Here is a 25,448-nt window from a genome sequence, read left to right on the forward strand (position 1 = left end):
AGCCACAAATTCCACTGCAGGTCACAACCTCTGTGTCTGAGGAAAGAATAAGCTGTTGGATTTACACTCATCACCCATGACCGATTACTGGTGAATCACGAAAAGCCTCTTTTCCTCACAGCATCATGGGGCATTCCCATACAGTCCTCTGTGCAAAACAGCCCAATATTAAAAGTGCATCAAATCTGGTAGCCTTTTGCAATAGAAACGTTAAAAAAATAAAAAAAGAACACCTCTATATAAAATGAATTGTGCTTTCTTTGTAGAAACCAGGAATGGTTTGTGTTCGTAAATCTTTTTAATATATATTTGAGAGCTATGAAGCAGTCGAAATTGTTTAATATGTTTCTATCTATTTTTGAATCAACCTCCCATCTTTGGCCTTTCCTGTGGAGCAAACTATAAGGTTCAACAACCTTAGCTCTAAAAAATTCCAAGTTACGGTTTTCATACTCGCCTCCAGCTCAGCAGAGAGCAACTGGTGGTTTTTCAGGAAATCTCTCTTCTTGTCAGTAACCATTACTTCCGGCACACGCATTCCAGTTCAGCAGGCTATGAAATTTGTTGGGCATATAAACAATTGGGCCTTTGAACAGGGTGGTTTTGAGAGCAGAGCATTAACAAGGAATGACAAACCCAAACTGACAGTGCGTCCCATGCCACAGGAAGTCTGGAATGAATGGCTGTAAACTACCGTCTCCACTGTGTCTCTGAGTTAGCACCCGTTTAGATGTTAGTCTTCCGCTCTTTTCTATGTTCCAAACCCAACATCTTAGTGTCAGTGCAACACGATATACATAGGATTTGTTTTCCATAAGCATTACCTTTTTGGTCTCCATCAAGGTTCTTTGTATGGAATGATATTTTTCAAGTATGAAGATGTATAGCTAACATTTTATTTTTAATGTTTCATTGCTCGTTCTCTGAATGCATCAATGAAAGTGATAAGAATATTCACTCGTTTTCTCTCTTCTGCTGTGAACAACTGTTTCCATTCTTGCAATTTTTTCAGAAAAAGGGTTGGAGTGCTTGCCGTCACAGCCCCAAACTCCCAACAAACCGTAAGTGCCTCCGGCAGGATTCACAGGCCCTTAGTAGCACACGCTGCCCAAGGAGCCCACACTCTCTGGCCCAGAGGGGACCCTTGAGAACAACACTCCTATTCTGCATTGCCACAGGAGACCCTGTGTTCACCGCCCGCCTCATTTCCAAGGCCGCAGTGCGACAGAAGGACAACCAGCACACAGAAGTCCTCGTGATCCAAGTGTCCAAAAGAGGAGACACATGCCACGTCCCTACGGCTGGTGGCTCAGAGGGCTGAGAAGCTGCTCAAACAGCGCCCCCTGAATCTTGCCTTTTGGGGGGCAGAACTCCCAGGCGGAGGAGGCCCAGCAGCCTGGCCCGTGACCACACAAAGACCACGATGGCTCTTCCTTCCGGTGCATGAAAGAGCAGGCGGTGGCTGCCGATGTAGGAGAGACTCGTGGTGGGGGAGGGGAGGAGAAGGAGGACGCCAGCGCCGGAGCGTCCAGAAGAGCTCCCGGGCGTGGGGGGCAGTGGCTACGTTTTAATCGTCTTCTCGGCACATCGGCAAGTTGACAAAGGTAAAGACGTTAAACTCTATCATTATGGAGAAGCACAAGAAGATGGCGTAGAGAACCAGCACGTAGATCCCCAGCTTCCGGTCCAGCCTCCATTTGTTCAGATGGATGCCGAGGACCTGCAAGGAGAGGGTGTGAGTGTTGGGCTTGGGGGCAGAGAAATACTACAAAAGGTACTTTTATTGGAAAACTACACACGAACGATGAACCCCAGAACTTTCTGCAAAAGGTGGGCAAGAGCGGAGGGGTGCTGCCGGTAGATCCTTGGTTTGATCAGAATGAGCCCTGCAGGCTTTATGCTTGTCTAATGAAAGGTGCAGACTCCAGGCACACGCAGCAGCTGGCCTCAGGGCACCAGCTCTGCCGGGGCACGTACACCACTTCCTGGGGATGCCCTCCCGGGCCTTCTTTAGTGACAACCAGGGACTTTCACTGGGTCTTCCCTTTGCTTCAGAACTTGGCATCCTCAGCCTTCTTCAGCAAAACTTCCAAGGCTCCCGCTGGCCCACGTCTGGCAAACTTCTGCCTGGACCGTGTGTGGGGTGTGTGTGTGTGTGTGTGTGTCTCTGTGTGTGTGTGTGTGTGTGTCTCTGTGTGTGTGTGTGTGTGTGTGTGTGTGTGAGACGGGGTTGGAGCACATCCTCTTTCTATGTTCTTATCCTTTTACAACCTTCGTTCTTATCCCTGAATTGAGGCCTCCTAAGCGTTGGATCAGAGTTACCTCATCAGAGCAATGCCATGGGTCCTTAGAGACAGACCGGTGTGGGTTCAAATCCCAGCTTTGTCATTTCCTATCCCTGTGACCTTGGGCAAGTTACTTAACCCCTGAGCCTTGCTTACTTCTGCAGAGTAGAATATCACCAGGTGCTTGTAAGGATGGAATAAAGTAAGCAGAGGTAGAGTTAGCACAGTTTGGGGCATGTGGAGTGAGGAGACCTCAGTATCACGGTGTGCCAGCCCTGAGACCTGACCATCAGGTCCCCCTGTCAGCTCAGATGGGCTGGGGGAGGACTTGTCTCCCGTTGGCACTAGTGAGAGGAGACAGACCGGGCAGCAAGAAGAGAGGAAACGTAACTCACTTCCTCTAGGGACTTCTTAGTGGCTCAGGGAAAAGTGCAGTGTTTGGTGCCAACATTCTTGGCAGAAAGTGTTTCTGGGGGTTTCTGTGAATTTCTGTGTTTTTACTGCTTTACCCCTCACTGCCAAGGGGAAGGGGGAGGGGATTCAGAGACTGCGCACAATCAGAGGAAACGATGTACGTGTGAGGCTTCTATTCTGGAATTGCAAAAACTCACGGTGAGAGCGACGGAGCCCAGCAGCAACACCACGGAGTAGACCAGACCCCGGCTGTTGATCTTCACCTGGAAAAACAAACACACATGCCCTGAACCTCTGGGCTGTTCAGGCCCCCATCCGTTCTGGAAGCCCAGTGTGCTCGGGCTCATCCCCTCCCTTATCTGGAAGCCACAGGTGGGTGTTCACGGTGAGCACGTGGCCATGGATCCAGGTCTCTGCTCATCTGAGGAAATGAACTAGGAGGGGAGAGGCGTGCCGGTGCGCAGAGACACGGGGCCGAAGCACCCGTGAGTGCAGGGCACACACAGGCTGCCTCCTGCAGGCACTGCCCAGGCTGCTCGGGACACCTTTGCACAAAGTGGCTGCCAGCGTGCCAAGGAGAAGGGGGCAGTGCATCCCCTGCAGCCCTTGGCTGGCACAGGGCCGACACCACTATCACTCCCTGTAAAGCGCGTGGCGTCACCTCACTAAGGAAGCGAGACCAACTTACCGTGGATCCATAATTAATAACCATGGTCTGCAGCCCCCACGGTACGCCGAGTCCCACGAGGATGTCAAACACGTTGCTTCCTATGGTGTTAGAGACCGCCATGTCACCAAGGCCTGCAGGGGACAATCGACATGTCATGCATTAAGCGCAGGTCGCTGGAAACCCCTGTTCCTTCCCATTTCCATCAGTGCTATTCCTTAGAAAGGAATTCCTTCCTCATGGACCCCACATTTCTAAAACCTTTTAATGAGGACTGAGATCCACTCCCTTCATGAAGTCTTACATGTGAGCCCTGTAGTGGGTTGAATTGTGACCCCCCAAGATTCATATGTTGGGGTCCTAACCCCCAATACCTCAGAATGTGACCTTATCTGGAGACAGGGTCTTTCCGGGGTAATCAAGTTAAAATGAGGTCCTTAGGGTGGATCCTCATCCAATATGACTGGTGTTTTCATTGAGAGGGGATGTTAGGGCACAGGCATGCACACAGGCAGCGCTCCATCTGAACATGAAGACAGCCATCCGCAAGCCAAGGAGAGAGGCCTGAACAGACAGAAAGAACCAACTCTTCTGACACCCTGATCTCGGACTTCTAACCTCCAAGACTGTGGGACAGTCAGTTTCTGTTTTCCTGTCTCCCAGTTTGTGGTAGTTACGGCTGACCTAGGAAACTAATCCAGAGCCCTTCATTATTCCTCCTGCAGGGGTGTCAGCCGGTGTTTTGGGAGGACCCACTATGTGCTTCTTATTTGAGCCTCCCAGGTGCTCTGGGAGGGAAGGGGCCTCATCCTCAATGCATACTTGTGACCCAGGTGGTGGCACCACGACCTTGACCCAGACGACAGGGCATCAGGTTTTATGCCTGGGTGGTCTCCCAAGAGTGAACTCTTTCCCCCCAACCAGACTAGAAGCATCTTAGAGGTGAGGGACTGTGTCCCCACCTTCCCTCTCCTGCCCCACTGTCCAGTCTCATGAAAGCCACACAGACTTAGGAACTTAATAATTTGAGAGGTATCAAAAGTTAGTAAACAAACTTTTACAAATAAGACTCACACGGGCTGAACCTGTTTTCACCTGGCCCCTTAGCCCTAAATGGACACGACTGTCATAATCTGGCCACAAACAAACGTCCGTGCAATGAACAAGCCTGAAACACACAGGCCTGTGCCCATAAAGTTGCTTTGGTCCCTGAGAAGCTCGCAGAGACTCAGAAGAGCATCCGGACGACTGCCTCACCTCCATCTGACCTCCTGCCCCCTAGTATAGCCAGGCCACTTCCTCCCGCCCTGTTGCTGTCATCCGCTGACCTCCAGGACACAATGCCTCCCTCAACGGCCTCACAGCTCCCTCCCTGCCTGTCTGGGCACTGATCTGAGTGCCTTCAAAACCTCAGCAGCTGGGTCCTATCAGGGGGCAGTACCTCTGGGAAACCTGCCTTCCAGTCTCCCAGGATTTTGTGAAACAGGAATGAGCAGCAACTGTTTTGGACCAGCTAGTTGCCCCTGGTGAGGAGGCAGGCACTAGCCCGATGGGTCAGGAGGCACAAGGATGCCCAGGTTTGGGAGAAGAGAGAGGAGAGCTTCTCAGGTTTGACTGACTGCTCTGCACAGGCACTGCCCTCTGAGGAATCTTACAGCAGCACTTCTCAAACTTTAAGAGCACACGACTCACTGGGGGTCTTGCTAAAAAGCAGACTCTGGGGGCTTCCCTGGCGGCACAGTGGTAAAGAATCTGCCTGCCAATGCAGGGGACACGGGTTCGAGCCCTGGGCCAGGAAGATCCCACATGCCGCAGAGCAACTAAGCCCGTGTGCCACAACTACTGAGCCTGCACTCTAGAGCCCACGAGCCACAACTACTGAAGCCCGTGCGCCTAGAGCCCGTGCTCCACAAAAAGAGAAGCCATCGCAATGAGAAGCCCGTGCACCGCAACGAAGAGTAGCCCCCCTCGCTGCAACTAAAAGAAAGCCCGTGCGCAGCAATGAAGACCCAATGCAGCCAAAATTAAAATAAATAAATTTAAATAAAAAAATAAAGTTATAAAAATTATTTTAAAAAAAGCAGACTCTGATTCAGTGGGGCTGGGACGGGGCCTGAGAGTCTGCATTTCTCTCAAGCCGATGCTGCCGGCCTGGACCACGCTCTGGGCTGCGAGCCTTCAGGGAGCCCAGGATGCAGAGCCTCTGTGTTAGAGCTCACCGCACGGCTCCTGCCTTGTGTGATGGACTCCGAACAGAGGTTTCTGTATCCCCTGCCATAAAGAACCTGTCCAGGCTTTAACCTGGTCTGCTGGACCCTCTGCCAATCACGTCAGCATCACCCTCACGACAACTATACACTCCCGCCCCCGCCTCACCCCTCCTGTTTCTGCGTTCTACATCTCACAGGAGCCACTCTGAGATGATGTCCCCACCTGTCCTTGTTCCTACAGAGCCCGTTGACCTCATTGGGACCCTCCCCTCCAAGCCCTGAATCTTCTAGTATCATGACCCCCACCCCCAACCCACTAGCTTGGACTCCAAGGCCAGCTGTTTACATGGGACATTCTTTTGCCTCCTTGACCTTCCATTGTGTCCACCCAGCCAACCCCAGCTCTGGATGAACTTGTGATCTCTCATCCGTGTGCTGTTGGAGCCGGTATGACTTCAAATTCATGCCGGAATCCCTCCCAAATTCACGTCACTGAACATCGGCCAGGCCCTAGGCGCTCATCGGCTTTCCTTTTACTCATTTTACTGGGTTGAATAGTGCCCAGCCCTAGTGTCCACCCGAAACCTGTGAATGTGACCTTATTTGCAAATAAAGTCTTTGCAGATGTGATCCAGTTAAAATGAGGTCATGATAAACTAGGGTGGGACCTAATCCAATGACTGGTGTCCTTATAAGAAGCAGGAAGTTTGGACAAACACACACAGAGGGAATTATACCACAGGAAGACACAGGCAGAGACTGGACGGATGCAGCCACAAGCCAAGGATTCCTGGCAACCACCCAAAGCTGGGAGAGAACAAGGAAGGATCCTCCCTAGAACCTTCAGAGAGAGTATGGTCCTGCCGCCATCTTGATTTTGGACTTCTGTGCTCCAGAACTGTGAGAGAATCCATTTCTGTTGTTTTAAGCCACCCAGTTGGGGTACTTTTGTTATGACAGCCCTGGGAAATGAATACACTCACCTCAAAGGTCACTCAATTCAATTCCAAACCCTTCAGCTGCTGTCCCCAACTGTCCCCATTCTCCACAAGGGCTCCAGCCTACTGCCACACATACCCCCACCCTTCCCTTCCCCTCAATTCGTGTTTTCTCAGGACTGACTGACCAACTAATCAACCCTTTCTTTTATCTTGAAGAAATAAAACGTTTTCCTTCTTTCCAAACCAAGTTTCTCTCTGGACACTGCTCTCCTCTCCTGTCTCCTCTGAGATTCCACTCCATTATTCGCCCATCCTGCCCCCCATACTTTCAAATTTCCATCTACAGAGGACGATCTGTGGCGGTCCGGGCTTGGACGCTATCTCACGGGTAGAAAGGGAGCGGTAAAGGAAGGCTGGCTCTTCACAGCTCTTTTGTTCTGCCATCGAGCATACCGGTATTCCTCACCTTGCTTACCCCATGGCACTTAGCTCCAAAGAAAAACCGCCAAGCAAACCATAATGTTACATCAGGTCTAGAATTCTGAAGGAGAATTGGAAAATAGTTGGAGATACAGGATATCCCCGCTTGGCTTTCCCAGGACCAGAACATTTCTCATTACTATTGTATTTGCTATAAAAAGTCTGGGCTCGGGCTTCCCTGGTGGCGCAGTGGTTGAGAGTCCGGCCCATGAGCCATGGCCGCTGAGCCTGCGCGTCCGGAGCCTGTGCTCCGCAACGGGAGAGACCATAACAGTGAGAGGCCAGCGTACTGACAAAAAAAAAAAAAAAGAAAAAAGAAAAAAAAAAAAAAAAGTCTGGGCTCCAGCTCTGCTCAATCTCACATTGGTGATGCCGGAACAAGTTCATCCTTTTTTTTTTCTTTCTTTGGCCACGTGGCGCAGCTCGTGGGGTCTCAGTTCCAGCAGTGAAAGCCTGGAACCCTAACCACTAGGCCACCAGGGAACTCCCAGAACAAGTCCATTTTTATACAACTCCACACAAATGCTTCTAGAGGTCTGGAGGAGTTGATCTTGGTAGTACTCTCTCCATGGATGGAATCTAATACATGATGCTTCCCTGTTGTCACAGTTTCCTTCATAGCAGGATGTAACGACTGCCAAGTCATGAGAGCCACGAACTGTAACTCGGGCTGGGGGTAGGGGCCCGCATGGTGATGCTGACTGCCGTCAGGGCTGAGGCGTGATCCATACCTTGTCTCGTCACAATCAAGCTGGCCATGCAGTCTGGAACGCTTGTGCCTGCTGCAAGGAAAGTAATGCCCATGATGACATCAGGGATTCCAAGGGTGTATCCAATAATAGTCACCTGCAGAAGAGTCGGGGGAAATATCAACTCACAGAGGAGCAGCCCTGGAAAATGTGCTTATATCTGAGTGTTTTTAACTTACACATAGTACTGCTATATCCAATAGAAAAACCTGGAATACGGTTTTATTTTAAAACCATCTTTTGCGTGTTCTTTTTTCCAGATTACGTAATACGTGTTTACTGTTTTAAAAAGTTTAGAAAATAAAGTAAAAATCACCTACCATTTCTCAATACCCTCAGACAATCACTATTAACACTTTGCATCAGCCCATGATTCTCAAATTTGAACATGTAGGAAATTCTCTGGTGAGCTGGTTAAAGTAAGATTTCCAGGTCCCACCCCCAGAGTTTCTGATTCAGGAGGTCTGGGGTGAAGCCCAGGAATCTGCATTCCTAGCAAGTTCCCAGGTGGTTGGGACCCTGAGGCTGCTGGTCTGGGAATCACATTTGAAAACCCCGGCTTTAGAATATACCTTGACCTTCTTTTTGGTGTGTATATTAGAAAAAAATAAAATCAGATTATAGCACCGACCTATATTTTGCAGCTATTTATTACACGTAATAATACGTTGTGAATATCTTTCCAACTCAAATACTCATCTATAACATTATTTTAAATTGATGCATGGATTCCATTGCATGGCTTTAAAGTTTTCACCAACCCGTCACTGGTGAATATGGAAGTGGTTTCTGTTTTTGCTCTTACAATATCACTGTATGGTAACGAGTAACATTTAATGAGCACCTACTGTGTACCAGATCCTCTCCAGGTGTTTCACTTTCACAATCTCAGGTACTCTTTATTATTCACCACACACTGGTGAGAGAGGCACTGTTATTATGCCCAGGGAAATGAGGATCAGAGAGGTTAAGTTACAATGCTGGTGGGCATGAAGCCGGCGAGTAGTAGAGCAGCGATCCCAGGCCAAGTCTTTCCAACTCTGAAGCCTGCGCTCCAACCTCGCCGTCATGCTATCTTGTGTGAACTTCTCTGGGATCTCATCTTACTATATCCTTAGCATAAGTTCCAAGAAATAGACCTGCTGGATCAAAGGATTCGCAGGCTTTTAAGGACCTTGAGGCATGGTCACACAGTCCTCTAATAAATGCCTGACACTTGGGAGGTGGTTGGGCCCTGAGCAGCAGCCAGATGGAAAGCCCTAGAAAGTACTTGGACCCCATTCAAAACGCCCACTAGTCCTGGCTCACCTCCCCATCTAGAAAACGGGAACAGTGGCATCTCTTAGGGTTGTTCGCCTCTTGGCTGATGGCTCCAATCCCAGCAAATGGTTGGATGACTTAGGATAAGCTGGTTTGCTTCTCTGAGCCTCAGCTCCCTCATCTGTAAAATGGACTTTTAAATGAGGATTAAGTGAGAAAATATGAGGTGACAGTGCCTGGTCTGTGCAAGACATTCATAGGTGTATGTTTCCTTTCTCTTTCAATCACTCGTCTTGCAATCTATGGGGGCAGAGCAAATTAGGGTGATCAGACCCAGATGAAGTGTGCTTTCTAAGGGCAAAGCTCAGCCCTGGCATGTAGTCAGAGCTCATGGACTAAAATGATATCCCTCCTAGGACAAAGCTTTGCAGATGGGTTTGAAGACGCTCTACCCTCAAAACAGTGCTCAGCTCAGCATCACCAGGTGCGGTGACTGGGCTGCCCTGGGCTGTGAAAGAAGAGAGACACTGAAGACACCAAAACCACACAGCTGTTCGATCCATCAATGCTTAACCCATGCTGGCCATGAAGGAGGTCTCCACAAGACTGCCCGGGCTGTGGCAATACTGGGGATGCTTCCTTTTTTTTTTCTTAAATTACTGAACTACATGGCTAAGAAGCCGGGGGCTGGAAGGACAGAAGGAAGGTTTCGTGTGTGTGCGTACACTCTCCAAGTGTTCAGGACCAGAGATGCTACGTGAGGGTGGCTTTGCCTTGGACTCCAGCCCTGGGCTCTCAGAGCCCTCCTGATGCTTGGGCTTCAGAAAGGGAAGCAGAGGCGAGTCCAGAGCTGCGCTGGCCATCTGCTTGACCTTGTGGAAGTCACGCCTCCTCCTTGGTTTTCACCTCCCCAGTAGGGCAAAGGTGCTGGACAGGATGACCCATTTTGGAGGTCTCTCCCTTTTGACACTGACACTCAAGAGTCGTTTTCCGCAAAGCGTTGGGGGTGAGAGATGTGAAGGGTGGCTGGGGTAGGGTGTGGGCAGGTGAGACGTCACTGCTCCCTGGTGCCCCCATCAGGACATGAGGAAAGTAAGAGCATGGCCCCCAGGCAGGCACATCTTTCTTCAGTGGAAATCAGGCTAATGTGGCACTGTCGTCTTTACCATTTTCTACTGTGGAGGCCATTCAATCACCTCAAACTGAGGCTAGCTGAAGTTCAAAACCGCAGGTAAGAGCACCCCAGCAAGGTGGTTCCTGTATCTTCCGCCAAGCCACTGCCAAGAGTCTGCTTTAAGAGGTGAGAGCAGGGTTTGTAAGTCAAGGTCGGGGGGATGGGAGTGTTATTAGATGTCCTACCTCACTGCTAATGAGTAGAACTGATTTCATAATACTGTTGTTTTCATTAATTAGAGAAGAAACAAATTTCAAACAGTCATTAATTTGATCTTCCCTAATTTTCACACCCACTCAAATGTCACGAAATACTTTTTTCACTAGCAGTGTCGTTTGGGGAATGCACTTTAGTAAGAGAAATCGCTGGACTCTTTTATCAAATGTGAAGAGGGGCTGACCTTTAACCCTATTCAGAAAAATTGAAGTTTGCAAATTCAGTTCATTTTGAGGCCAGTTTTCATTATGTCTGATTGCCATCCTTTTCTGGGGGGTTTAGATAGTAGCTACTTCCAACTCTTCTTCCTAAACACACACGCGCACACACACGCACAGACATGTGCACACACACGCAGTGCGCACACACACACGTGCACGCCCGCACACATGTGCACACATACACACATGCGCACACGCACGCACACACACCAGCATCTAAGGGGATTTAAACCTCTATCTGAACAAGCGTGGAAACAGTGTTGGCTGCATCTCATGGTGAACATGGCTGAAATTTAGTTATGATCAATTTGCTATGCTGCAAGCTCAGACCTGATGCCTGAACGGAGACCTTCCATTCTCCCAATAACCAGTCCATTTCGTAGAGGGGGCGACCATGGCTAATGGAAGCTGAGTCACCTACCCAGGTTTCACGGCTCACAGGGGGAGAAGCAGGATTCACATCCATTCCCATGTGACCCCACAGCTCTTCTTTCCCCACCAAACTGCTTCCCTGGGGTTAAGGGAAAGGGGGCCCCTGTGTCTCTGAAACCAAGACAACCTTGCCCTGTGTGTTAGGCGTGTGGGGACATCAGGTGTTAGGACGAGAGTGAAGTGGCTACATGCATGCCACTGAGGCGTGAGTGGCTGACAGGTGCGCTTCCCAATAGAAAGGCAGAGGTCCTGTACCTATTTCTCTCCTTGTTCCCGGGCTCCCCACCCGCCCCCCCGTGAGGGGAGGGGAGGGGAAGAGGAGGGGCCCCACAGGGTGATGCAGAGCGAGGCGGAAGGGGCTCCTGCTTGGCCCTGCCCAGCCAGCGAAAGGTTTTTCCAGGGAGCTGTCAGGTGTGGCCAGACCAGCTACGCCAAAGCCTCTCTGTCTGAAAATCTTTAGTCCAAATGGCACCTGAAGATTCCAGTAACAACCTGAGAGGCCGTTCAGGAGACTGGTTGAGATCCTGGACTCTGGAGACCAATACCCAGGTTCTAACCCCAACTCTAGAACTTACTAGCTGTGTGACTAATTGTGCAATAGTTGCTAATTGTGTAACTAACTGGGCAAATGACTGAGTCTCTAGGCCTGAGTTTGCTCATCTGTAAAGCTGGCATAATAAAACTGCTTACCCCATCGGGTTGTTATGAGGACTAGAAGAGTCTACCTAAAGTTTATATCTGTGCCTGGACATAGAAAGGGGACAGGAGCATGTCCTGGCAGGCGGCATGGAAAGGGCTGCCTTGTGTTTGTCTCCCATTGACTCCAGTCTCCATCACATTCCCCTATGGATACTGAAAAGGAAGGGAGCCTAGGGATTAGCCCTCCAGGGCTTCATACAGAGACTCCCCACCACCCCTCTTCCCATCACGCCAGAGCGGCGTGTCCCAGGCTGTTCGTGTGCAGGTTCATCTGCCTCCTACGGCCACCACGGACCATGCCGCGTCCATCTGGGTATCCCTGATGCACAGCACAGCACCGCGCACTTCTGCTGAAACCCCTTCCTACTGAGAAATAAGCCAAGGTCTGTTAAGGTAGGCGACTTGCCGAAGGTGGCACAGCAGCGTCGAGCGTGCTCTTGACACCAGCTCTCCCACCGCCGGCAGGCGCCAGGCAGGAGCTGTCCGTACGGCCCACCCCCACTTCTGTCACTCACCAGCCACACCATCAGGTAGGAGAAGACAGCGATCCACAGCGTGGCAAGGGCGAAGGTGAGCATGAAGAACTTCTCCCAGCGGGGCTTGCTACAGTTGGGGATGGTGACGCACAGAAGGAAGATGAGTGGCCAGGTCAACACCCACTTGGCTTTGTCCCCTCTTGCCTCTGCAGAGGGATGGGGCGGAGCCAGAAGGGAGGAGGAGAGAAACACACACTGGGTTACACACCTGCCAGTCTACCCGTCGGTTTATCTTTTCAAGCCAAACAAGAGAATGCTACGAATGTGACTCCTAGCAACGGACTTCACAGTATCACACACCTTCATACTGTCAACCTGGAAGCGATCTTAGCAAGACAGTTAAGTGTTTGTTGACTGAATAACCTCTGTCAGTCCAAATCCTTTACTTGACAGGATGAGGAAAGTGAGACCCAGAGCTGAAACAGATTTGCACAGGGCAGCTGGAATGGGGATGCAGAATACACGGCTAGGCTTTGGAGTCAGACCTGGGCTGGAATTCAAATGACCCTGAGCAATCCTCTCAACTCCACTTCCTCCTCTGACAAGAACAGCTGTAAGTAACAACAGCACAATAGTTGATGCAGGGAATATTTGCTATGTGTAGCAGGCATAGTGCTAAGCATTTTGCATCTTAGTAGTTTCTTCACCTGTTAAATGGGAACATTATCTCTTTCTTGGTTCTTGCAAAAATGACATGATACAATGCACGTAAAACAGCCAGCGCAAAGAGCCTGGCACAGCAGGTGCTCTGGAACTCTCAGCTCCTTTGCTCCAAGGTCACATAGCCAGTGGCAGATGCAAGACTAAAATGTGGTGTCCTGCTGGCAGGCATGACCTCGCTGGCCCCTACCAAGGGAATCTGCAAACAATTAACAGAGGAGAAGTGGCCTCAAAAGCCACTGAGTGCAAGCATAGTGTCCTTAATAAGCCACTGGGTATTTGGAGCACATGCAAGCTCAAAATAGGCTTGTGGGTGATGCCAATGAAATGGTGGAGGAGGGACCTCTGAAAATTCTCTCCTCCATAAAAGCAATGAGAACACTAGCAAAAATGGTCAGAGTCAACTTGTTTTATTTTATTTATTTTAAAATGTATTTATTTATTCTTGGCTGTGTTGGGTCTTTGTTGCTACGCATGGGCTTCCTCTAGTTGCGGTGAGCGGGGGCTACTCTTCGTTGCGGTGCACGGGCTTCTCATTGCGGTGGCTTCTCTTGTTGCAGAGCACGGGCTCTAGGCGCGCGGGCTTCAGTAGTTGTGGCACGTGGGCTCAGTAGTTGTGGCTCGCGGGCTCTAGAGCGCGGGCTCAGTAGTTGCGGCGCACGGGCTTAGTTGCTCCACGGCATGTGGGATCTTCCCGGACCAGGGCTCGAACCCGTGTCCCCTGCATTGGCAGGCGGATTCTTAACCACTGAGCCACCAGGAAAGCCCCTCAACTTGTTTTGGAACTCTGGACATTAACCAAAGCCTTGTAGCAATCCAGGGAGTGTTTATTTAAGAAAATTGGCTGGGTATTAGTAAGAACAGTGAACTTTATATAGAATTTTAACTTGCCCTGTTTTCATTCCCTTTCATCAGCTTTGGAGTAGCCTTGAAAAACCAGTAGCCTGGCATCCACCAGAAAGGGTAGGACAGGATTAGAGCGCCTTCCAAGTCCACTCCCAGAGGACTGGCATTATCTGCCCTGTCTGCTGGTTTCCCGGAAGACCCCACTTTCAAGGCTGTCTTTGTTTTACCTGAATCCGAGCTCACCCAGTATGAAAAGCCTTTTCCTTGAGGGCACTGTTGAAAACAGTCAGGGGCACTTGTGGAAAACTGTGCAGCCTGAGGTGCTGGATAACAGTTGGACAAACAATAGGTTAATGAAAAAGCTTAAGAGGAAAAGCTGGTAGTGAGATATCCATAGAGGGCCTGGAAAAGCTCCCACATAGTTCTGGGAAGCTGAAAGTCCATGAGCACGCGTAGGGCTGTTCCCAGGGTTATTTTCAGGCTCAGGAAAGACTTGAGAACGTCCTAAGCTTTCACTTCTGCCTAAAACTGAGACTTGGAGAAAACAAGAAGTAAAGGCCAAGGTGGAGTTGTAAACTGCCTGCCTGGGTGTTAACGGCGTGCCCCCAAACGCACACAGAGCCCATCAGCGAAGACTGGGACACTCGCTTCACCCAGGCATCTGAAGAAATCTCTGTGCAATCATTAGATGACCTTAGGCTAACCTCACGGATATTTCAGTGGTCAGGCAACAAAGAATATAGATTTTACAGAATTAGAAAAGTCACCAAACAAACAACAACAACAATAAAGCAACAACAAATAGTCCTGGGAAAGGGGAAGGATGTGATTCCTTCTTCTTCTTCTTCTTCCACATTATATTATTTTATTTATTTATTTTTAAGTTTTTCATTGGTATTTTTATTTAACAATTCATAAAGAGAGGAAAAGATTAATAAACATATTATTTTAAATGTCCAGTTTCAACCACAAAAATTACAAGACATGCACGGAAACAAGAAAGTAAGGCTTATACATGGAAAAAAAGCAGTTAATAGAAACCATCTCTGAGGAATTCCAGATATTGGATTTACTGGACAAAGGCTTTAAATCAGCTTTTTTTTTTTTTGTGGTACGCGGGCCTCTCACTCTTGTGGCCTCTCCCGCTGTGGAGCACAGGCTCCGGACGCGCAGGCTCAGCGGCCATGGCTCATGGGCCCAGCCGCTCCGCGGCATGTGGGATCTTCCCGGATGGGGCACGAACCCGTGTCCCCTGCATTGGCAGGTGGACTCTCAACCACTGCGCCACCAGGGAAGCCCCTAAATCATCTATTTTTAAATATGCACAAAGAAGTTTTAAAAAGGTCTCAAAAACAAAAGGGAAGCATGAGAATGATTTCTCATCAGAGTATCAATAAAGAAGTAAAACTTATAAAAAAAGAGCTGACAGAAATTCTGGAATTGAGAAGTGCAATAACTAAAATGAAAATTTTACTAGAGGGGCTCAATAGCAAATCTGAAAAGGAAGAAGTGACCTTGGAGATAAGTGAACTGAGATTATCTAGTGTCAGGAACAGAAAAAGAGTAAATAAAAATGAACCGTGCCTCAAAGACCTGTGGCACACCACCCAACATGCCAACATATGCATAACGGGAGTATCAGAAAGAGAGGAGAGAGAAAAAGGGGCAGGAAGAATACTTGAAGAACTCACGCTCAAAAACTTTCCGAATCTGATGAAAAACATTAATATATACATTCAAGAAGAATATACCTTCTTTTCAAGTTCACATGGAACATTCTACAGGATAGGCAATATGTTAGGTCATAAAACAAGCACCAATAAATTTAAACGGATTTCAATCATGCAAAGTATATTCTACAACCATTCCACATTGGAAAGAAATTAGAGAGCAGTAACAGAAGGAAAACTGGAAGATTTACAAATATGTAGATATTAAATAGCACATTCCTAAACAACCAATGGGTCAGAGAAGAAATCACAAGGGAAATGAGAAAATACTTTCAGATGAAAGAAAATGAAAACATAACATACCAAAACTTATGGAATGCAGTGAAAGCAGTGCATAGAGAGAAATTTACAGCTGTAAATTCCTATATTAAAAAGGAGGAAAGAACTTAAATCAGTGACCTAACTTTCTACCCTAAGAGACGAAAAGAGCCAATTAAGTTCAAAAAAAGTAGAAAGAAAATAATCAAGATTGAAGTAGAAGTAAGTGACATAGAAAAACAAAACAAAACCCAGAATCAAGTAAACTAAAAGTTGGTTCTTAAAAAGATCAACAAAATTGACAAAACTTTAGCTAGACTGACCAAGAAAAAAAGTGAGAAGACTCAGATTACTAACATCAGGAACGAAAGAGGGACTCCACTAAGGACCTTACAGAAATGAAAAGAATTATTAAGGAATACTATGAACAACAGTGTGCCAACAAATTAGATAACCTACGTGAAACAGAAAAATCCCACAAAGACAGAAACTACAAAAAGTGATTCAAAAAGAAATAGAAAATCTGAATAGACATATAACAAGAGACTGAAACAGTAATCGGAAAAGCTTCCTTTAAAGTAAAGCCAGGACCCGATGGTTTCATGGGTATTTCCACCGAATGTTTAAAGAAGAATTAGCATGAGTCCTTCATAAAACTCTTCCAAAAGATGAAGAAGGAGGGAACATTTCCCGATTTGCTCTATGAAGCCAGTAATACCCTGATACCAAACCCAGACATCAAGAGAAAACAACACTACAGGCCAATATCCCTTATGAATACGAATGCAAAAATCGTTAACACAAAAATCCTTAACACAATTCTGGCAAAACTGAATCCAGCAACACCTAAAAAGGATTATATACCACGACCAAGGGGAATTTATCCCAGGAAGGTGAGGTTGGTTTGACATATGAACTTCAATCAATGCAATACACCACATTAATAGAATAAAGGACAAAATGGCACGATCATCTCAATTGAGGCAAAACAGTCATTTGACAAAATCCAACACGCTTAACAAACTAGGAATAGAAAATTTCCTTAGCCTGATAAAGGGCATCTATAAAAACCCCACAGCTAACATCATACTTAATGGTGAAAGGCTGAAAGCCTTCAACAAGATGAGGATATCTGCTCTTATCATTTCTATTCAACATTGTTTTGGAGGTTTGAGCCAGGAACAGTAGACAAGGAAAATAAGTAAACGTCATTCAGATTGTAAAGGAAGACATAAAACTATCCCTATTTGTAGATGGTATGATCTTGTATAGAGAACATTCTAAGGAATACACACACACACACACACACACACACACACACAAACTGTTAGAACTAAGAAACAAATTCAGCCAAGCTGCAAGATACAAGATCAATATGCAAAATTCAGTTGTATTTCTACACACTAACAATGAACATCAAAAACATGAAATTAAGAAAACGATTTCCATTTACAATAGCATCAAAAAGAAAAAAATACATAGGTTACATAGGAATAAATACAACAGAAGATTAGTATACTGAAAACTAACAAACATTGCTGAAGGAAATTAAAGAAGACTTAAATAAATGGAAAGACATCTTGTACATGGATTGAAAGACTTAATATTGTTAAGATGGGGCTTCCCTGGTGGCGCAGTGGTTGAGAGTCCGCCTGCCAATGCAGGGGACACGGGTTCGTGCCCCGGTCCGGGAGGATCCCACATGCCGTGGAGCGGCTGGGCCCGTGAGCCATGGCTGCTGAGCCTGTGCGTCTGGAGCCTGTGCTCCCCAACGGGAGAGGCCACAACAGTGAGAGGCCCGTGTACCACCGCCCCCCCCCCAAAAATATATATATATATAGTTAAGATGGAAATAATACTCTCCAAACTGATCTACAGATTCAATGCAATCCCTACTAAAATCCCAGCTGACGTTTTTGCAGAAACTGACAAGCTAATTCTAATATTCATATGGCAATACAAGAGACCCAGAACAGCCAAACCAATCTTGAAAAAATAATGAAGTTGGAAAACTTACAGGCTCTGAATTTAAAACTTACTTACAGAGCTACAGTAATCAAGAGTGTGTCCCAATGAAGATGTTAAAAAATAAAATAAAATAAAATAAAATAAAATAAAAAATAAAAAAAATTAAAAAAAATTCCAAAAAAAAAAAAAAAAAAGAGTGTGTGCTACTGGCCTAAGGATATATAGAACAATGAAACAGAATTTACAGTCCAGAAATAAACCCATACATTTAAGGTGAATTGATATTTAACAACAGTGTCAAAACAATTCAATAGGGAAATAGTAATTTTTTTAGCAAATTGTGTTGGGACAACTGTATACAGATATGCAAAAGAATGAAATTTGACCCCTACCTCATACCATATACAAAAATTAACTCAAAATATCTAGTGTTCAGAATATATAAAGAGGACTTCCCTGGTGGCACAGTGGTTAAGAATCCGCCTGCCAATTCAGGGGACACGGGTTCCAGTCCCGGTCCAGGAAGATCCCACATGCCACGGAGCAACTAAGACCGTGTGCCACAGCTACTGAGCCTGTGTTCTAGAACCCACGAGCCACACCTACTGAGCCCACGTGCCACAACTACTGAAGCCCATACGCCTAGACCCCGTGCTCCGCAACAAGAGAAGCCACTGCAGTGAAAAGCCCGTGCACCACAACGTAGAGTAGCCCCCATTCGCCGCAACTAGAGAAAGCCCCCGCGCAGCAACGAAGACCCAACACAGCCCAAAATAAATAAATTAAATAAATTTTAAAAAAAGAATATATAAAGAACTCATAACTCAACAAATAAAAAAAAAATCCCAATTTTAAAACTGGGCAAAGGGGGAACTCCCTGATGGTCAGGACTTGGCACTTTCACTGCCAGGGACCCAGTTTCGATCCCTGGTTGGGGAACTAAGATCCCACAAGCCTCATGGTGCAGCCAAAAAAAATAAAAGTTAAAAATTAAAAAGAAAAATAAAAATGGGCAAAGGATTTGAATAGACGGTTCTCCAAAGAAAATACACAAATGGCCAACGAGCGTGTGAAAAGCTGCTCATCATCTTTAGTCATTAGGATAATGCAAATCAAAACTACTTCAGACCCACAATTATAACGATAATCAAAAAGATAAATAATAACAAGTATTGGTGAAGATGTGGGAGTATAGGCACCCTTATACCCTGCTGGTGGAAATGTAAAATGGTCCGGGCTCTCGGAAATTAGTTTGGCAATTCCTCAATATGTCCCACAAAAACCTGTACTCAAGTGTTCATAGCAGCGTTATTCATAATAGCCCCAAAGTGGAAACGACCTAAATATCCATCAAGTTATAAATGGATAAACAAAATGTAGTTATAGAAACACAATGGAATTTTCACTCATAAAAAGGAATGAAGTATTGATACATGCTACATGGATGAACCTAGAAAACACTGTGCAAAATGAAAGAAGCCAGACACAAAAGGTCACATATTATATGACTCCATTTATATGAAATGTCCTGACGAGGCAAATCCATAGAGACAGAAAGTAGACTGGTGGTTGCCAGGGGCTGGCGGAGGTGGAGAACGGGGGGGAGCGATTGCTCAGGGGTATGAAGTTTCTTTTCCGGGTAATGAAAGTTTTCTGAAATTATATGGTGATGTTGCACAACTTTGTGAACAGACTGAAAAACATTGAACTGTATACTTTATTAGTATGAATTTTATGGTTTATAAATTACAGCTCAATAAAAAAATTGCAAAGTAGGCTGGCAGTAGCAGTTTTAGCTCTGTAAATCTGTGCTTGAATCTTTCTGTCACTAAGAACATATTTGCTAAGAAAAAAAAACAACCCAGCCTGTTTATAATAACGAATCAGGAGAATATGGTTAGCTAGAAATCAGCAAATCCATTCACGTGTTCATCCTAGATGCTACATCTAGAAAAACAGCTGTCTTCCCAGGTCTTCCTCTACATATACCTTTCTGCACCTTGTAATCCTTGCACAAACAGCAGAAAGTTTTCCTACCTGATTAGTCTGTCCAAAATTTCAGCCCACATCCCAATTCATCCAGGCCGCCAGGGAAGGCCTAGGGCATCTCCAGAATTGACCTAAAACACTGTGTGTAAGGGAAAAATCCACTTTGAGGAATTGTAACCCTGGACACTTACATGCTCAGGAGCGCCTTTGTAGATATATACAAATGCCACAGCAGAAGGATAATTTATTTTCACAGACGCCAAATTGAAGCTGATGCTTGTCTGTTTGTCTAGCATGGGTTTTGAATCCGGTTGGGACATCTGCCCTGATCTGGTCCCACCCGGCTGGCAAGCCTCATGGCCCACCACTGTTTCCTAAGAAACAGTGCTCCATCAGACCTGCTCTATGGCTGTGTCTTCCAACTGTTAGATGAGACCCATTAGCGGACTGTGAAATCAATTAAGTGGGTGGCAACTAGCATTTCCTTAAAAAGGAAAAAAAAAAAGTATTAGAGTTACGGTAAACGAGTTAAATACTATTCTGAAGACTTCTGTTTCCTTTTTATAGATATCTGTGTGCGTGTGTAAGATATTTATTACTGTGTGTCATGCTCCAAGTGTGGAAAACTTTCACAGTGGTCATGCTGTGCCCCACCCCACCCACACCTTCCACCTGTCTTCAGCGTCTCCATTGTTTAATGAGGCACCGTAAGACACCAGACACCGAAATACTTATTGTGGTTTCCACGAGCAAATGCAAGGCAGGGTGAGCAGGCCTAGGACTGGCTGGTTTGAACAGTTTCAGCGGGCTCTGGGGGACAGGGGCTGTCTCCAGTCGTCTGGTACTGACCCTGCAGTGATCAGGGCAAAGAACTAGTACCTCCTGGAGTGCGAGAGCCAGACAGAGGCCAGCGATTCAGAGTGCTGAGCTCCGGAAGGGGTAGTCTGCATATGAAAAGTGTACTTCTGGATGGGTAGCTGGCTATCTCTAAGAATTGGCTAGCCCGAGCAATGCTGGGTTGGGCAGGGCATTCGTTGCTCTTATCTGCCTAGCATCCACGCCCCACTCCTGGTAACAGCATGCTAATGTTCCCTTAGGGAACGAACCCTCCATTCCACATCAGCCATGTGGTTTGGAGGGCTGACTCTACTTCCTAGCTCTATGGGTGGGTGTGTTGAGTCCAGCTTGGCTACTCAGTGTGTTCATTCTCAGTGCCAGGCACTATTCTAGGTACTGAGAATCCACCAGTGGACAAATCAACAACCCTTGCCATTGAGTGGTTTACATGGGTTTGGGGTTGGATGGATAACCCATTTAGAGACCCACGTGTGGATTCTGCCGGGAATCACTGTCTGTAATATCTATTATCCCTTCCACCTTACAACAGAACCTATTTTGCTTTGGACAGTAGGTTCCTAGCTAAAAACCTTAATTTCCTAGGCTTCCTGGCAGGTAGGAGTGGCCATGGACAGTTCTGGACAATGAGATATAAGGAGATGTCTACGTGGTAGGTGACTATCTTCCTGATAAGAAGAGACAGGCTTAGTGACATGTGTCTCCTGCCCTGTGTCCTTCCTCCTTGTTCCTGCCTGGAACATGAACATACAAGCCACAGGAGCCACTTGGCAACCTTGAAGACAGAAGTCACCTGCTAAGGATGGAAGAACAGAAATGGGACACCAATGGTATGACAGAGCTACGAGACTCCCTCATCTCAGGACTTCTTATGTGATAAAAATAAATCCTTTGAGGTGAAGGCTTTGTCACATGAATTTTCTGTTACATGCAGCCGAATGCAATCCTTAACCCAGCCAGAGGCGCCACTGGTTAATCCGATGGGAGGTAAGCCTAGACGGCTGGTGGTCACCTTGGCAAGCTGCCAGAGGGTGAAGCCAATACAGGGAAAACCTTGCTGAGAGATGTCCCAGGGTCCTGTAACCATTTGAGCCCCATGTTGAGCTTTGCCTGAAAGTAGATTCTCTCAGTGAATCTGCCACTACGGGCCCTTTGGCTTAAACCAGCCTCAGTTGGATTTCTCTAACATTAAGAGTCTGGACTAATTAATAGGTGAAGCGATAGAGTTTGGGGGGCTACAGGACAATGTCTATCCTGAGGGACACTCTCCTCTGACACCACCAGGAGCCCCTCCAGCCCCCCTTCCAACTGCCATCCCTTCAAGTGCAATGTCAGGGACAGCTGAGAGATGCTCCCTGTGGATGCCAACTGATGTGCAAATGTAAGCATGAAAGAAGGGCTGCTGGTGTTTCTTCCACTCTCAGATTTCTTTTTTGAAGTAGGAAATTACAATTTAATTATGTGAAAAAAAATCTTTAAAATGAACTCTAACAAAACAGATGGCTAATCATACTGGAGGGAAAAACATAAGAACAGATGCAGCTGCTAATGAAAAACTTCAAACAAAATAATTTGGATAGTTAACTACCTAGAGTGGTTAACCTGTGGTACGTGGGGATGTGTGTGTCACCAGATGATGTAGATATTCATGGACCCTGGAACTAGGAGTGTTTACATGATCTAAAGAGCATAGGTCCAAGACTAGTGTTCTCGAGCTTGAGTATAACTCAGAATCCCCTGGAGCTAATGATTTGGCAGCTCTGGAACTGGGCTGGGGGTGGGGGGGGGCGGAGGGGGGTGGTCAAGAATTTGCATTTGTTAACAAGTTCCCAGACGCTGCTCACGCTGCTTGTCTTGCCCCTTTGAGAACCACTATTCTAGATTAACTCCATTTAAAAACAGAGACAGGGCTTCCCTGGTGGCGCAGTGGTTAAGAATCCATCTGCCAATGCAGGGGACACAGGTTCAAGCCCTGGTCCGGGAAGATCCCGCATGCCGCGGAGCAACTAAGTCCGTGTGCCACAACGACTGAAGCCCGTGAACCACAACTACTGAAGCCCGCGTGCCTAGAGCCCGTGCTCTGCAACAAGAGAAGCCACTGCAGTGAGGAGGCCGCGCACCTCAATGAAGAGTAGCCCCCGCTCGCCGCAACTAGAGAAACCCCGCGCACAGCAACGAAGATCCAACGCAGCCAAAAATAAATTTAAAAAAATAAAAAAAAACTGAGATAATTAAGATGCTGATGCTGCTTGTCTCGCCCCTTTGAGAACCACCATTCTAGATTAACTCCATGTAAAAACTGAGATAATTAAAATATCATAAAATTCACCCCTTTTAAAGTGTACGATTAGGTGGGTTTTGGTATATTAGAAAACCGTGTAACCATCACTACATAATTCCAGATGATTTTCAGGACCCTGAAAAGAAACCCCCCTCCCTTTTAGCAGTACTCCCCATTCCCCCTCCCCTCAAGCTCTGCCAATCACTGTAGTTTGCCTATTCGGGACATTCTATATACGTGGAATCAACACGCGGCCTTTTGTGGCTGGCTTCTTTCCCTTAGCATAATGTTTTCAAAGTTCATTAATGATGTAGCATGAAGGAGTATCTCATTCCCTTTTATGGCCAAATAATATTCCATTATACGAATAGACTGTATTTTGTTTAATCTGTTCGTCACTTGGATATTTGGATTATTTCTATTTTTTAGCCACTATGAATAACGCTGCTATGAACATGCGTGGACAAGTTTTTGTGTGGACATATGTTTTCATTTCTCTTGAGTATCTAACCAGGAGTAGAATTGATGCACCATATAGTAACTCTATGTTTAACTCTCTGAGGACCTGCTAGCCTGGTTTCCAAGAGGCTTTACCATTTTACATTCCCACCAGCAGTATACGAGGCTTCCAATATATCCACATCTTTGCCAACCCTTTAGGGATGTCTTTTACTATAGCCATTCTAGTGAGTGGTTAGTGGTATCTCACTGTGGTTTTGATTTGCATTCCCCTGATGACTGATAGTAATGTTGAGCATCCTTCATGGACTTACTGGCTGCTTGTAAACCTTCTTTGGGGAGTTGTTGACTCAGACGCCTTGCCCATTTATATCGCTGAGTTCTAAGAGTTCTGTATATATTCTAGATACTAGATCTTTATCAGAAATATAATTTATAAATGTCTCCTCCCATTCCAGGAGTTGTTTTTTCACTTTCTTCATAGTGTCCTAGAAGTCACAGAAGTTTTTAATTTTGATGAAGTGTTTTTTTTTAATTTTATTTTTTGTCTACTTACGCTTTCGATATATTTAAGAAAGCATGGTCTAATCCAAGGTCACAAATACGTACCTATGTTTTCTTCTAAGAGTTTCATATATTGAGCTACTACATTTAAGTCTGTTTCATGTTAACTTTTGTATATGGTGTGAATTAGGGATCCAACTTCTTTTTAAAAATGTGGCTATCTAATTTTCCTAGCGCCATTTTTTTTTTTTTTTTTTTTTGCGGTACGCGGGCCTCTCACTGCTGTGGCCCCTCCCATTGCGGAGCACAGGCTCCGGACGTGCAGGCTCAGCGGCCATGGCTCACGAGCCCAGCCGCTCCGCGGCATGTGGGATCTTCCCGGACCGGGCCACGAACCCGTGTCCCCTGCATCGGCAGGCGGACTCTCAACCACTGCGCCACCAGGGAAGCCCACCATTTGTTGAAAAGACTGTTTTTCCCCCACTGACTTGTCTTGGCACCCTTATGCAGAATTACTGACCTTAAACGTATGGGTGTATTTCTGGACTCTCAATTCTAGTCCATTGATATATATTTCTATCTCATGCCAGTACCAGGCAGTCTTGATTATTATATCTTCATAATAAGTTTTGAAATCAGGAAGTCCTTCAACTTTGTTCAAGATTGTTTTGGCTATTCTGGGTCCCCTGCATTTCCATATGAATTTTAGAATCAGCTTGTCAATTTCTGCAAAAAAAAGCTAGCTTGGATTTTGATAAAGATTGCATGGAATCTGTAGATGAACTTGAGGACTACTGGCATCTTAAAAATTTTAAGTCTTCCAACCCATGAACTCAGGATGCCTTTCCATTTATTTAATCTTCCTTAATTTCTTTCAATAATATTTTATAGTTTTCAGTGTACAAATCTTGTTCTACCTTTGTTAAATTTATCCCTAAGTATTTTGTTGTTTCTGATGGCATTGTAAATGAAATTTTAATTTCATCTTCAGATTGTTAATGTATAGAAATACAATTGGATTTTGTATACTGACCTTGTATTCTGCAAGTTTATTAACTCTTATAGGGTTGTGGGGGTTTTGGGGTGGATTTCTTAGGATTTTCTATATATAAGATCATGTCATCTGTGAGTACAGCTTTACTTCTTCCTTTCCAAATTGAATGCGTTTTATTTTTCCTTGCCTATTTACCCTGGACAGAACCTCTAGCGCAATGTTTAATAGAAGAGGAAAGAGTGACATCTTTGTCTTGTTCCTGATCTTAGGGGGAAAAGTCTTCAGTCTTTCACCATTAAGTATGACGTTAGCTTTGGGTTTTTTTGGAGATGCCCTTTAGCAGATTGAGGAAACCTGCTTCTATTCCTAGTTTGTTGAGTGTTTTTTTTTTTTTTTTAAATCAAGAAAGGGTGTTGGATTTTGACAGATGCTTTTTTGTGTCTGTTGAGATGATCATGTGGTTTTCACCCTTTAGTCTAAAAATACAGTGTGTTACATTAATTGTTCTTCAAGTGTTGAATCAGCTTTGCATTCCTGAGATAAATCTCACTTGCTTAACTGTTTATAAAGAAGAAAACCAAGATGCATGAAGATTAATGAACTGCCCAAATCTCACAGAA

The 25,448-nt window shown here is 46.0% G+C and overlaps 1 protein-coding gene across 2 annotated transcripts in view; it reads right to left on the minus strand.

Moving 5' to 3' along the window:
- Positions 1-214: 214 nt before the first annotated feature.
- Positions 215-25,448, minus strand: part of SLC24A4 (solute carrier family 24 member 4) — a 171,676-nt gene continuing 146,442 nt past the window's right edge. For both annotated transcript variants that reach the window (XM_060003346.1, XM_060003345.1), the window contains exons 13-17: positions 12,264-12,430; positions 7,729-7,843; positions 3,388-3,500; positions 2,897-2,962; positions 215-1,720 (exon numbers count right to left, since the gene is read on the minus strand). In XM_060003346.1, the coding sequence (XP_059859329.1) occupies positions 1,568-1,720; positions 2,897-2,962; positions 3,388-3,500; positions 7,729-7,843; positions 12,264-12,430 (614 nt within the window). In that variant the 3' untranslated portion in view covers positions 215-1,567. The remainder of the gene's footprint in view (positions 1,721-2,896; positions 2,963-3,387; positions 3,501-7,728; positions 7,844-12,263; positions 12,431-25,448) is intronic.

This window comes from Delphinus delphis, chromosome 2 (assembly GCF_949987515.2).
Source record: "Delphinus delphis chromosome 2, mDelDel1.2, whole genome shotgun sequence".
Classification (NCBI taxonomy): domain Eukaryota; kingdom Metazoa; phylum Chordata; class Mammalia; order Artiodactyla; family Delphinidae; genus Delphinus; species Delphinus delphis.